This window comes from Mytilus edulis, chromosome 9 (genome assembly GCF_963676685.1).
Source record: "Mytilus edulis chromosome 9, xbMytEdul2.2, whole genome shotgun sequence".
Lineage (NCBI taxonomy): Eukaryota > Metazoa > Mollusca > Bivalvia > Mytilida > Mytilidae > Mytilus > Mytilus edulis.
The window spans coordinates 18139319-18154426 of NC_092352.1; the positions used below are offsets into that span (position 1 = coordinate 18139319).

A 15108-nucleotide genomic window follows, 5' to 3' on the forward strand; every position below is an offset into this window, starting at 1 on the left:
ATAAAGTTATTGAAATATACTTGTCTACAGAACATTCTCTTTTTTCATAACAAGGGGCCTTAGTTGTTTACTGATCTAAGTATTTAATCTACTGCATCACTAGCTAGTCACATTGAGTTTGTGATTTTGAAAGGGACAGGTGCATTTGACTCTAATCTTAGTTGACTAAGGATTGTCAGTCTCTTGGCTGGAAGTCAGTGGTTTTCTCTGGTATTCCAGCTTCATCCATAGATAAAAACTGACTGCTGGGATGTAGTCAATAATGCTGAAAATGGAATTAACCACCAACAATCAATCCATCTATTACATTTAGTCCAACGTAAAAAATTTCAAGATTATTATTTTTTTTCAAATTTTTTTTATACAGATCAGTAAATGGATATAACTTTTTGGAAATCCTTATCTTACTTTATCTAAATGGAAATAAGGTGAGGGGTTATTAGAAAGAAAGTTTGAGAACTAAAGCAAAGTAAGGTATGCTAATTTTTGCATGTTGACTAGTATAAAGAATAGCAATAAAAACACTGTAAATATGATATAAGTTATCTCCAAGTAAAATGAAGGTTGTAGTAAATCAAATTCATCCATTATTACTTTTCCAAAATCACCAATGTCATAGAAATTTTAAGAATTAATTAAGAAAATGTTACATTAAGACCATACCCAGATACTTTTCCTTTATCAACCAGATCTTTGAGAGTAAGTTTCATGTATTCTATAGAGTGTGATTTTAACCATTCTTCTGACGTTTGTAAATCAGCCTGTAGTGCCGCTTCAGCATGTTGTAATCTCTGAAATGATAGGTTTTAAACATTGAAGTGAATAAATATTTATTGCATTAGCAACAGCATTTATGTAGCAAAATAACAAGATATTTGACAAATATGAAAGAATACAGAGAACAATCAAATTACACTTATTGAATATGAAAGATTTCACACAGCCTGTAAAAAAAAAAGCCTTAGAGTATTTTGCGAATTTAAACATCAATAATCCAAGTTACATCAACAATAAAATGTGTGCTCAAAAGTTAATTATGAAGGCTGTAGATCGATAAAATCAAATGGAAAGGATACTAGCAAATGTCAAGAAACAATTTCAAAAGAGTCTGTACAACCTGACAAAAATCAAATCAATCCTACTCAAAATAAAGAGATTTAGTATGAATGACAATGAGACAACTATCCACCAGAGATCAAAACAACATTTATAGGTCACTGCATATGCCTGATACCTAAACCTTCAATTAAGGTTAAATGTCTGTGCTATTTTATCATACATAGTGTTAAGATCTCACAAAACATGTATAGCCCTGCCACATTTTTGGGCCTGTCCCAAGTCAGGAGCCTCTGGCCTTTGTTAGTCTTGTGTGTATTTTATTTTTAGTTCATTTATATGTATTGCAGTTTAGTGTGACGTCCATTTTCACTGAACTAATACACAATTAGCCAGCTGAGGACGACCTCCCAGTGTTGGATTTTCTGGCTGCATTGAAGACCCATTAGTGGCCTTTGGCTGTTGTCTGCTCTTTGGTCTGGTTGTTATCTCTTTGACATATTCTCAATTTCATGAACTTACCAAAAGATCTCTTGTCTGGTTTACATTTGTTATTGCTAATGGATGTGGAGCCTTGGCATTTTTTGTTGTCGGGTTTACCCAAACAATCTCTTTCTCACTGAAATAAAAACAAAAACATACTGTAGATACATTTAATGTTTTGGGCTAACTTTAAAATTATTTATCATATGAAGATAATCAAATTGGAAAACTTTCAAGGTATATCATTTTTATAGTGTTGTACATTATAAAATGTCATTGTGTAAAAACTCTAACCAATATTTGCTTCTAAGAAAGATTCTTTTCCAAGAAATTCAAATACCAATGTTGACAAGAATATGACTACACAAATAAATGTTAATATGTGATGTGACTTGTGGTACAAAGCCAAGAGACATATTACGAAGTGCAGATAGTAAACAATTTCAATATTTTTATCAGTGTTCTCTATGGGCCCTTCCCTTTTTGCATCATGATAATGTGATTCTATGCTGCTTATATATCTGATAAATCATCATTTACAAATACTTTGAATTATTGCCAATCATTTACTAACACTTTAAAATTTGCCCATCATTTTTTTTAATTTAGTTGTAATTTCTAAATATTTATAGATTCAAGTTTTTGGCTTATCCATTCATAGATTTTAAAATAGTATCTAGACTACATGTACATAATACTTTGGTATTTGTATCGCCATGGCTGTATTGTTCATTTTAAAGCAAATCATGATCTTACTCAGGAATATCTTTCAGTAATTCATTTATTTCATCATCATCATCTTCTTCATCTTCATCAAGTTCTGATACTTCAAACTCTTCCTCTCCGGGTGGTTCATCATCTGTTAAAACTTCCTTTTCTCCTTTTTCTTTATAATTTTCTTCACTAAAATATTTCAAAAGAAACACTTAAATTTCAACAACACGGAAGCAGAGGCTGCTCTATCTCCCAAAAAGTTAGAGCCATAAAAATTGCAAGCTGATGTATTTTTGTCGCCAGTAGACAAAATCAAGACTCTAGCTGGCTCTAAAACTGGTTCAAAGTTTTCAAAACTGGCAACATGTTTTCATCCTGTTCATTTTTCGTATCAAAATAGATTTTTATAATTGAGCTACAACCTTCATGATTAACTTTTGAGCCACAAGGCGGAAGCTAAATTTTTTTTCTGAAAATTTTAGTTGGATTCTGTTGGAGTGTAGAGAAAAAAAATTTGTATTGTGATCTTAAAATACTCAAAAAGTATATATATTTTTTTTTATCTTATATCTATTTGATTATAAACTGTGTGATTATGCAATTGGATAAAGAATAGACTAATACTGGAGTTGACAATTATTGCACATTTGGTGTTATATTGATTTTCTTAACAGCAACAATCTTTACAAAAGTACTCTGTGTCACTGTAAGGGAGCTACCATTTGATTTTTATGGGGGGGCTAGGATGAAAAATTTTGTCCTGCATTTTTTTTTAGCTGTAATCTCTGTCCTGCCTTTTTATTTTTCACTCTGTTCGGTCCTGCCTTTTTTTGTTTTTGTTTATCCTGACTTTTTTTTACCTAAATTGTCGTCCTGACTTTTTTTTTGTGCAAGTGTCTCATCCTGCCTTTTTTTTTACTCAAAACTCCTGTCCTGCCTATTTTTTTCAAATTTCATCCTAGCCCCCCCCCGCCCCCATAAAAATCAAATGGTAGCTCCCTAACTGATGCAGGGACAACAAAAATATTTGGAAGGTGCTGCATCATATCGGACTATCTATTATTAACCAACTTACTACAGTCAAACCTGATTACTCAAAAATATCATCTAGACTATATCTACTATTAAAGATTAAAAAATTTCTAAATCTAGACTGCAGAAAATTATTCTATAATGGTTATATCTTGCCACTAATTGATTATTGTTGTATAGTGTGGAGTAGTTGTAGCAGTGAGGGTTTAAAAAGGATATTAAAATTACAAAAGAGGGCTGCTAGATTAATACTAGAAACAGACCCATTCGCTCCTTCTGCACCCTTATTCAAACATTTAAACTGGATGACAGTTGAACAGAGAATAAAATATCATAAGTTAGTGATGACATTTAAGTGCATTAAAAATGATGCCCCATCATATCTTACTAACAAGTTTCATTATGTTTCAGACAGAAATCCATACCCCTTGAGAAATGCTGTACAAGGAAACCTCATACTCCCTAAACCAAAAACAGAATTGTTCAAAAAATCTTTTATGTATTCTGGACCATTCTTGTGGAATAATTTGCCAATACCGTTAAGAAATATTACAAATGTTAATTCTTTCAAATACAAAATAACAGATCATTTATTGAAATTAACCTATCTATATCAATTATATTAAAAACTGATCATGTCATCATGTTTATTTTTTTCATCACATTTTATCAAGTTGTATTAAACATTATTATCATACTTGACTCTTTATACCAATGTATGCAATGTATATGTTTGCATTTTGTTTGATTTCTCATGATGAGGGCCTCAGGGAAGATTAGTTATATAGCTAACTGTGTAACCCTCTTAAAATAAAGTATTGTTGTTGTTGTTATTAAACCGGACCCTGAATAAACCGGTTTCCTGTCTATTCCGGCCGAAAATGAAAGTCCCTTATTTTTCCATTCAAAGTCTTTGTTAAAATACCCTTAGTAAACCGGATCCTGCGTATTCCGAATTTCGGTCTAATTATGAAGTCCCAATACTCTAAATTACATTAACTAGATACCATTGAGATGGGAGCCATCTCTGTGGGCCCCGCTGTCAATAATGTGGGGTAAATAAGTTGATCAAATTTGTTAGCGATGGACAGACCAACAGACAGACCTTTGACCTAGGAAGTTGTACATACATCATGACACACCCTCTGGTGTTGGTTAAAATCAGGGTTGGCAAAGTATAACCCGCCCGGGAAAACCCAGGCGGGAATTCCCGGGTTTTCCCGGGCCGGGCAATATTCCCTGAAATGGGTAATACTGGGTAATACTGGGCAATAAGACTTTTTTTAAAGCTTATTTTAACACAAAATAGTAGTCTTGTTGTAGTTTCATAGCATTATAGCTAAATATATATACATTTTATACAGATAACCATTGAGAGTCATGTTTCTAGAAGATTGAAAATTCAGGCAGAATACAAAATTTGAATATTTTAGGATTATTAATACCTTGTTAATTTCCATGTATTGTTTCAATTATCCAAACTTTAAAAAAAAATGCATTTTATAGCAGTGTTTATGTGAATTATAAATTTAAATGTCTATGCAATCATATTGCTAAATAAACACCCTACAGGGTCAAGTCATTAACCCTTATAGAAATGAAAAGGCTGAATATGGTTATATAAACATATCAATGTCCTAATCTGAATAATTACTTATTAATTAGTGATGTACATATAAATTATGCAAAAGTAATATTTCTTACATTTTCTTGTTAATTGTTAATGTAAGATATATACATTTGAAAAATGAATTCTTTGAATTTCTGTTACCAGTTTGACCAATCTAGACGAGAGGTTGATTTAATAGACTTTCAAAAGAATTATTGATAAAGGCTAGGCCTTTTCCATTAATATTTGTGTAATGTGTGACTACATGTTTACTTGTCTCATAGTTGCAAGAATAATACTTTTTCAAATGTATATACACTTGTATTATCACTCTCAACCAAGTCAACTAATTTATAAATCAAAATGTGTTTATAAATATCTTAAATGTATTGCAATTGAGTTTGATCACTGAATCCTCTTTAAAATTCAGGCCAGTATTTTATATTACCCAGTATTGCCCAGTATTACCCATTAAAACCCAGTAAAACCCGGGTTTTCCCAGTATTTCCCACTGGGCTGGGCAATACTCATAAAACCCGGGTTTTTGCCAACCCTGGTTAAAATGGATGTCAAGTATAATATTTGAAATCATAACGGTTCTCAAGATATAGAGCGGACACGATCTTCACCACAGTACACGGGGTTGTCAACTGAAACCAACGTTTTTTTTACCTTGACCTAGGAAGTTGTACATACATCATGACACTCTTCTGGTGGTGGTTAAAATGGATGTCAAGTATAAACTTTGAAATCATAACGGTTATCTAGATATGGAGCGGACACGGGGTTGTCAACTGAAACCAAAGTTTTTGACCTTGACCTTTGACCTAGGAAGTTGTACATGTACATACATCATGACACACCCTCTGGTGTTGGTTAATAAACATGTTAAGTATTAAGTATAAAATCATAACGGTTATCTAGATATGGAGCGGACACGATCTTCACCACAGGACACAGGGTTGTCAACTGAAACCAAAGTTTTTGACCTTGGCCTTTGACCTAGGTAGTTGTACATACATCATGACACACCCTCTGGTGTTGGTTAAAATGGATGTCAAGTATAAACTTTGAAATCATAGTGGTTCTCAAGATATAGAGCGGACACGATCTTCACCACAGGACACAGGGTTGTCAACTGAAACCAAAGTTTTTTTTACCTTGACCTTTGACCTAGGAAGTTGTACATACATCATGACACGCCCTCTTGTGGTGGTTAAAATGGATGTCAAGTATAAACTTTGAAATCATAACAGTTATCTAGATATGGTCATAATGGTGTTGGTTAATAAACATGTTAAGTATTAAGTATAAAATCATAACGGTTATCTAGATATTGAGCGGACACGATCTTCACCACAGGACACAGGGTTATCAACTGATACCAAAGTTTTTGACCTTGGCCTTTTACCTAGGAAGTTGTACATACATCATGACACACCCTCTGGTGTTGGTTAAAATGGATGTCAAGTATAAACTTTGAAATCATAGCGGTTCTCAAGATACATTTATAGAGCAGACACTATCTTCACCACAGGACACGGGGTTGTCAACTGAAACCAGTTTTTTTACCTTGACCTTTGACCTAGGAAGTTGTACATACTTCATGACACACCCTCTGGTGGTGGTTAATAAACATGTTAAGTATGAAATCATAATGGTTCTCTAGATATTGAGCGGACACAAAGTTAGAGTGTTACGGACGGACGGGCAGACTGATCACTATAGGGCGACCCGCCTAAATGGCGGGGCCCTAATTATTACCTGTATAAACCGGTTTGTCTAATTAATTTCAATGATCAATATGCAATCAAAACATATTTGTTTATACAATATGGCTTTTCGTGATAATCAATTAGTCAGGTGTCAAACTGTGAACCTAAAATCGTACTGTTGTGAGCTGTATCAAAACATTATAAACATGTCAATTAAAAGAAAAGACACACCGAATATATCTTGGATTGAACTTACGTTTTAACTTGGATAAACAAATTTAAATCGCGGAGTAAGAAATTCACATCGTGATTTCGAAATCCTGGGTTCCCTGTTGTGAACCCCTAAACAAATGACCTTGATAATGAAAAACGTCCGTATGACAACAATCAATGGATATTTTACACTGTACGACAATGTTTTTACATGATGAAATTACGTTTGATAATATTCTGGCTTTTTAATCCGCCATTTCAACATTTCAAATTATTGATCATGGGAGTAAATCGAAATTCTCGTCTTACAATCCAAACAACGCGATTATTATGATGCAAATGCAAACAAGGAAAAAATGAAGTGAAATTATTTTAATTTATCAGATATAATTTACAATCAGAGAGAACTTTTACATGCAAAATGTCAGACGTCACAAGTCTTAAACATCCGGTCAAAACTGAAACCTGAATAAACCAGTTCACTGTCCAAACCGGCCCTTTTTCATAGTCCCGTAGCCAGCTGGTTTATACAGGTTTTACTGTACAAAAGGTATAGAAATGCCCATGCTTTATAAAAGGAAAATTTCGACAACTGGTCATTATGAAAGGAGAAATTGCTACAGCCAGTCATTACAAAATCTCATTCATTCATGAATTACGAAGTCACACCCGAGCATTACGAAATCACAGTCATGCATTATGAACAGATGAAATGGGACATCGATTAAATCAAAATTCAGTTTATTTCTTTACATAAGTGTGACAATTTTTTTTATTCTATTGAAAAAATAGGATATAGATATCTAAATAAGTTTGTAATTCCTTAATACCATTAAAATTGTTAACGTTTATTCTTATAAATGTTAGGACGTACAAACCAACGCAGTGGCAGATCCAGAGGGGGGTTCCGTGGGTTGGAACCCCCCCCCCTTTTTTTATGATCAATAATGCATTAGAATAGGACATATAGATGTATAGTTGGAACTCCCCTTGATCCTGCATTGGGAACCCCCTTTTCAAAATGGCTGGATCCGCCTCTGCATCGGCTAAAGGACCAGGGCCGAACTGACTCGACACATGTCGATAGTCCAAATTGAACAAAAAGGTGTGAGAATTGCTTTTCAGACTTTTGTTTTACCCAGAATCTTCTTGTAACGGATAAATCCTTCTTTGTCCAGATCCACCAAAACCAGAATTTCCGAATATATTATCCATTATACTGCAAAACTACGAACTTCTATCATATTAGATAAAATTCTTACGGACATCCATGTTGTTGTTGTTGTTGCCAATAGCCTGTGCAGACTCGCGCTTAAGGAATTCCAAACTTTTGATTGGACAAATTCCGGGCACCTGCACAATGGACTGACTGCACCGCTCGTTCCTTGTCGATTTATAAATCAGATTAACTCCCTTGTTTTACTCGGAACACCTCTACAATTGAAAATTCCGAATGATAAAAAATCGTCTGAATTTATGATTATGCAAATATTTCAGCAACACACATGAAATATGGCAAATAGGTTTGTGCATTATCTATTTCTTGTTACAAACAAACCCTATACAGACTATATGGCTTCAGCTATTATGTGAAGCTTTCACATTAAAAATGAAACAAAACAATCTCAGCTATCTAGGACAAGTAAATAAAGCATTTACTTTCTACAAATTATAAAATTAAAACATTTAGGAATGGAAAAACATGCTTTTAATTCTTAAATATTAGAACTGAAGAACCAAATTATAGGGTTGCACCATCTAGAAAACTTTCCTGCGTTAAATAAATATCAATCAAAGTTCATATGGCCCATCCCTTATTCATTACACCTTTATCGCTATTTGGAAATCTGTCGTGGTTGACCAAAGACTCTGCCCAGCTTGAAACATGGCGTCATACAACAATCACTTTTCCATGGTGGTGTTAGGTATTTTGTATTATGACGTCAAAATTTTTCAGAACCTTTGAGCTGTCCAGGAATGGCGGAATCATAGCGAGAAGGTGTATAGACCTCATCAGTATTTGAGCAGCTGAAAAACTACAACACTCAACCCAAGAATTTTCTACACTTTAATTATTGATGTCATACAACAATCATTTAATGTCTTGCAACATAAAAAAAAATTAAGTAGGAATCGTCACTCCAAACACTTGTTGAGAGTACAGGAATTGAGATTACGTATGTGGTAGAGTAGGACATAGATTATTTCAAAATTATCTTGCAGAATGATGATTATAAAAATGCTTCAGACTTGAGTAGTCTGATAGTGCAGGGATGCTGGTGTGCCCTCTATCTGGTAAATGACATCATAAGGGTGTGTGTAATTGGTGACCTTTTCCAGTGAAGGACATGATTCGAGAAATAGCCTATAGCAGATAATAGTTATAAGGTGTATTAGCTTCCCCCATCAGACCCCTACTTTCGAAACAAGGAATTTGACTATCTGAAATTTCCAGAAGTCCAGCGTTAATAGCCAAATTTATGTGTTTAAGGTCAAATACTTGGAAGTTGCATCAGGAGCCTGTAATAGAGTGGTTGTTGTTGGTTGCTATCTGCCATATTTGTTTTTATTTTAATGTGTCAGGTGATTGTTTTTTTGTTTGAATTATTTCTAGTTTTGTCATGTGTGGACTTTTTGTAACTTACTATATAAGGTACAGGTTTTGCTCATTGTTGAAGTCATGATGACGGTCTTAGTTGTTAATAAAATTGAGAATGGAAATGGGGAATGTGTCAAAGAGACAACAACCCGACCAAATAAAAAACAACAGCAGAGGGTCACCAACAGGTCTTAAATGTAGCGAGAAATTCCCGCACCCGGAGGCGTCCTTCAGTTAATGTCTGTGTCTTTTTGGTCTTTTGTGGAAAGTTGTCTCATTGGCAATCATACCACATCTTCTTTTTTATATTTTAGTTGTTAACCTCCTCATCCTATGGTTTCTGGTGGGAATTTGTTATATTGGCAATCACCATATTTCCTTATTTTTATATACAGCATTGTACAGTGGCAATCCAAATCATAAATTGTCTTGAGAGTAGTAGCATCCTGTTTTATTTCCAACATAGTGCTTATCATACATTTATGATTCATGACATTACTACAATAAAAAAAAAAATAGTTATTACTAGTCTATTTATTTCAGGAACTAAAAGCTTCATTCAGAATCATATAGAGCATCAGAACTATTCTTTGATTTTTGCTATAATAAAAATAAATCATGTCACTGACTTTTATACATTTTAAACTATGATACAGGTAGAAAAATGTAGTTCTATTGCCTAAACAAAAAAATTGTTTGGTTTAAGTAAGTGTTCTGTTTACTATACCTGACGTAGGTTTGGGGGACATAAGACAAGGATAAAATATAAATCATTCGCAGAGCTTTCAAATTACATCTTTTTACTTTGGATTAAAACATTAAAAGATGCTAATACATGTAAATGTAATAATCACAACAATCATGGATAAGGCAAAAAAGTTCTGGAAAATACAGATTCAACATACTGAAAAACAACATCCGACATTAATAGTGCTCAGAATAACCCCCTGACAGTAGTTATCGCACAATGCTAAATAAATTTTATTTTAGGTAGGGTCAGGTTACCCTAACCAAACAAATTTTCTTTCTAGGCCTAAGCCCTAAAATGGTCCAAATACAGCATTATATACACAATTGTTCACCTAGAAGTGTTGATTTGTTATTACAATGAACAGTTTCTTACATGATCATACAGGATGTGCTCACTGTTTTGTAATTTTAAGAAATGAGGCAGATTTGATCGAATTATATAAAAGAAGATGTGTTATGATTGTCAATGAGACAACTCTCTACTAGATAGATATAGGAAGATGTGGTGTGAGTGCCAATGAGACAACTCTCCATCCAAATAACAATTTATAAAAATAAACCATTATAGGTCAATGTACGGCCTTCAACACGGAGCCAAATTATTAGTGTAAAACCCTTCAAACGGGAAAAACAACAGTCTAAATCTAAATAAAAAACGAGAAACGAGAAACACGTATAAATTACAAAAACAAACGACAACTACTGCACATCAGATTCCTGACTTAGGACAAGAGACCAAATGAAACTGAAAATAACAACTACAGGACACTGTATGGCCTTCAACAATGAGCAACCCTAAACACTTTGTAAGCAAGCTAGGACAGATCACTTTCATAGAAGAGAAGGAATGTGACAATAATGCTACATAACAAATTTATAAATAATTCACTGTGTTGAAAAGTTTAAGAAGACAGTTTTTTTTACATTTTCCTTTAATAAAAAAAAAAGTGAAGACTGAATATCTTGAATATTACAAATATAAATATTTGCTATTACATATATAAATATTTGCTATTACATATATAACTATTTGCTATTACATATATAAATATTTGCTATTACATATATAACTATTTGCTATTACAAATATAACTATTTACTATTACAAATATAACTATTTACTATTACAAATATAACTATTTACTATTACAAATATAACTACTAGTATTTACTATTACAAATATAACTATTTACTATTACAAATATAACTATTTACTATTACAAATATAACTATTTACTATTACATATATAACTATTAGCTATTACATATATAAATATTTGCAATTTAATAATTAAATTGTTTGTAATTTTGATTTTCTTATGTCATTGTTTTTTTCACAGTACTAGTGTGATAGGAATCCTTTTGTGTTGACATAATATTTATTCAAATGAACTTTTATTATCTAACAAAAGTTCAATACTTTTCATTATATAATATTTTATCCAGAAAATGTCTAATGGCTATGGATGAAATATAATATGGTGAAAGTTCCAACATTATTTGTTATGTAACAAAAGTTTTTTTGAACAACTATTATCATGATTATGGTCAAACTTTTATGCCATCACACTGTAACCAACAATATTTTTTAAAATTAACCATTGCTTTCTTTTGAGCATTTTGAATGAGACCTCTGGATATGGACATGTGCACATCACTCAAATATTTTGTTTCAGTAAATGAAAACTTTTCTTCCAGACTAGAATATATATGTTATTCATCCTAAAAAAATACCAACAAACATTTGTAGGGAGTTTTTTCTAGTGACATTGTTTTTAATAATCCCACATTATTTTACATTATTTTTATTGTCTTGTTATATTAATTTCAGACCATCACAGAAAAGATCTAGAAGTCCTGAATGTGAAGAATGTCTGCCTATATCAAAAAGAATAAACAGATTACAAATAGAGTAAGTAATATTTTCAGTGAATCCACATGTGTAACAGACTAACAAAAACTTCTTCAAAAAAGTATTTACATATAAGTGAATGTTTAATATATAATTCATGTAATTGCATAGGATTGTGCCTGATATTCATATGATGAAGACATAATTTTCAATCAGTTTAATTGAAGTCTGGAGCTGGCATGTCAGTTAACTGCTAGTAGTCTGATGTTATTTATGTATTATTGTCATTTTGTTTATTTTCTTTGGTTACATCTTCTGACATAAGACTCGGACTTCTCTTGAACTGAATTTTAATGTGCGTATTGTTATGCGTTTACTTTTCTGCATTGGCTAGAGGTATAGGGGAGGGTTGAGATCTCACACATGTTTAACCCCACCACATTTTTGCGCCTGTCCCAAGTCAGGAGCCTCTGGCCTTTGTTAGTCTTGTATAACTTTTAGTTTCTTGTGTACAATTTGGAGTTTAGTATGGCGTTCATTATCACTGAACTAGTATATATTTGTTTAGGGGCCAGCTGAAGGACGCCTCCAGGTGCGGGAATTTCTCGTTGCATTGAAGACCTGTTGGTGACCTTCTGCTGCTCTATGGTTGGGTTGTTGTCTCTTTGGCACATTCCCCATTTCCATTCTCAATTTTATCAACAGAAGTATCCTAAAATAAAAAAAAAAGTTCTGCTTTTAGGATATTTGGTTGAATCTTACAGAGTAAACATATCACTGTCCTTTACTGTCTTTATACCAGGATGCCAAGAGAGATTGCAAGAACAGTATTAAACATTATTCTCAAAATAAACAAAATGATTATTTCCTAAAATAGATAATAATTGCATACCATTAAACATTTCATTTTGTTATTATGCTTATATAGAATGATAATAACTGTAGGCTGTATGTATTGCCAATATTCAATTATAGTCAAAGCTGCAAAGATCTACAGTATTTGAAATCACAGTCTGTATAGGGCAAATTGAAAATAAAACATTATGTTCAAATCTTGAAAAATAAACCTCTGTAAAAAGGTAACCTGTTGAAAAAAGGGCCCCTTTTACTCTTGATTGAGCTACCTCAATACAATGGTTTTCACTAATTACATCTAATCTTTAGGAATGATAGAAGACAAAGTGAAAAATAAACTTGTATAAAGGTAACCTGTTGAAAAAGGGTCCCTTTTACTCTTGATTGAGCTACCTCAATACAATGGTTTTCACTAATTACATCTAATCTTTAGGAATGATAGAAGACAAAGTGAAAAATAAACCTGTATAAAGGTAACCTGTTGAAAAAGGGTCCCTTTTACTCTTGATTGAGCTACCTCAATACAATGGTTTTCACTAATTACATCTAATCTTTAGGAATGATAGAAGACAAAGTGAAAAATAAACCTGTATAAAGGTAACCTGTTGAAAAAGGGTCCCTTTTACTCTTGATTGAGCTACCTCAATACAATGGTTTTCACTAATTACATCTAATCTTTAGGAATGATAGAAGACAAAGTGAAAAATAAACCTGTATAAAGGTAACCTGTTGAAAAAGGGTCCCTTTTACTCTTGATTGAGCTACATCAATACAATGGTTTTCACTAATTACATCTAATCTTTAGGAATGATAGAAGACAAAGTGAAGAAGAGAAAACTGTGGACTTACAGGTAAAACAGAAATTACATTAAAATAAGTTCAAGCTACTGTATTCAAGTAAAGGGTGAGGATATTTTAAAATCCTTAGGTAAACATTGGTGGCCTTGGGCTGTTTTGTCTTTGGTCAGGTTGTTGTCTCTTTGACACATTCCCCATTTTTATTCTCAATTTAATGTATGGGCTATTCCAGAAAAAAAATGTATGGGGGTTGGGGGGGTTGGAAGGCACATTGTATTAATAATACATGGGTGATGGGTATCATAGCAACTTTTCACACTATAATGCACTATAATTCTCAATTACAATTGTCTGGGTGGCGGGTGCTGACAAAAACTGCCTTCCAACCCCCTACATTTTTTTCTGGAATAGCCCTAACACAAAAAAACACCCATATTTTCTGAAATGAGCCAGTTTAACTGTAGAAATAAAATTTCTGTCAGACTTGTCATTTAAATGGAGAAATTCTAGTGATTTTATCTTATGTGGATAAGGGATCTGGTCTCTTTTTTTGCAAGACTTTAAATATTTGACTTTTGTTTTACATATTAAGCTATGTTCATTACAACCTTTCAACATTTATACATATTATTTCTAGTATCTTGAAACCAAAGTGTTAAAAACTGTGGCTGTACAATCCTGTCCCCTTTTTAACCAAAGGGGAAATTACTTTTTTATTATGGAGAATTAATTCTTAATAACCTATCTTATTATAGGTTTTTATGTTTTTTTCAGCCAAACCAGTCAGCAGATCTATCCAACATACAACCATCCAGTAGTAGACCACAGAATCTCTCTATGAATCCATGTCAGGATTGTGCCGGCAATAACAATTTACCCTATGACATTGTACAGGGATATAACCCTGAGCTAACCAATAGAGACAACCCAAATTACTATAGGATTAATAGCATGCTGTTTAAAGCACATTATGAGAGAGTGCTCAGGCATAAGGATCCTTTACAGTACCCTGATACATAATTTTTGTTCAGTAGCATACTGTTTAAATTATTGAAACAAGGGGATAGTTAACATTAACAGCACCACAAAACCAGTGATTTGTAAGAGAAATCCTGAAGAAGTGTTGCTTTTTTATTTATATGCTAAAACAATTTGGGATTATTAATGTATTCATCTCATGAAGTCATATAATTTCCCATAAGAGGGATTGAACATGTTATCATTATATTGTGTTTAAGTTTATTTGTTATGATTTTTCATTGCCTGAATTTTTTTAAGAAAAAAGTATTCAGATGTCATGTAAAAAATAAATGTAAGCACTAACTGAGGAATCTTTTTATTGACCTGATGACCAACTTTACTTTAATGATACTGATATTTTCTGTATCTCTGTTATTCTAGGATTTGCAAAAATGTTAGTTTTTGTTAATT

At 32.7% G+C, this 15108-nt stretch overlaps 2 protein-coding genes across 3 annotated transcripts in view; one reads left to right on the forward strand and one right to left on the reverse strand.

Annotated features, from left to right (window-relative positions):
* LOC139487740 (von Willebrand factor A domain-containing protein 3A-like) overlaps nucleotides 1–8133 on the reverse strand; it is a 36368-nt gene extending 28235 nt beyond the window's left edge. The window contains exons 1-4 of the mRNA XM_071272781.1: nucleotides 7961–8133; nucleotides 2296–2442; nucleotides 1579–1675; nucleotides 664–791 (exon numbers count right to left, since the gene is read on the reverse strand). Of these exons, the coding sequence (XP_071128882.1) occupies nucleotides 664–791; nucleotides 1579–1675; nucleotides 2296–2442; nucleotides 7961–8037 (449 nt within the window). The 5' untranslated portion in view covers nucleotides 8038–8133. The remainder of the gene's footprint in view (nucleotides 1–663; nucleotides 792–1578; nucleotides 1676–2295; nucleotides 2443–7960) is intronic.
* Nucleotides 8134–8231: 98 nt separating this feature from the next.
* On the forward strand, nucleotides 8232–14902 carry LOC139487741 (uncharacterized). 2 transcript variants are annotated; one of them, XM_071272783.1, is made up of 4 exons: nucleotides 8232–8345; nucleotides 12004–12084; nucleotides 13685–13730; nucleotides 14452–14902. In XM_071272783.1, the coding sequence occupies exons 1-4, from the start codon at nucleotides 8335–8337 to the stop codon at nucleotides 14695–14697; spliced, it is 384 nt and encodes a 127-aa protein (XP_071128884.1). In that variant the 5' UTR covers nucleotides 8232–8334; the 3' UTR covers nucleotides 14698–14902. The 2 variants fall into 2 exon arrangements, with proteins under 2 accessions (XP_071128884.1, XP_071128883.1); XM_071272782.1 differs by lacking the exon at nucleotides 8232–8345 and adding an exon at nucleotides 8745–8821.
* Nucleotides 14903–15108: the final 206 nt, after the last annotated feature.

What these genes read in the sequence shown, in the direction of transcription:
- LOC139487741 (XM_071272782.1), top strand. Translation starts at nt 8,760, where the DNA reads ATGACGTCAAAATTTTTCAGAACCTTTGAGCTGTCCAGGAATGGCGGA. An exon ending in ATAAACAGATTACAAATAGA is followed by an intron (nt 12,085 to 13,684) that starts GTAAGTAATATT and finishes TCTAATCTTTAG; the next exon opens with GAATGATAGAAGACAAAGTG. An exon ending in AGAAAACTGTGGACTTACAG is followed by an intron (nt 13,731 to 14,451) that starts GTAAAACAGAAA and finishes TGTTTTTTTCAG; the next exon opens with CCAAACCAGTCAGCAGATCT.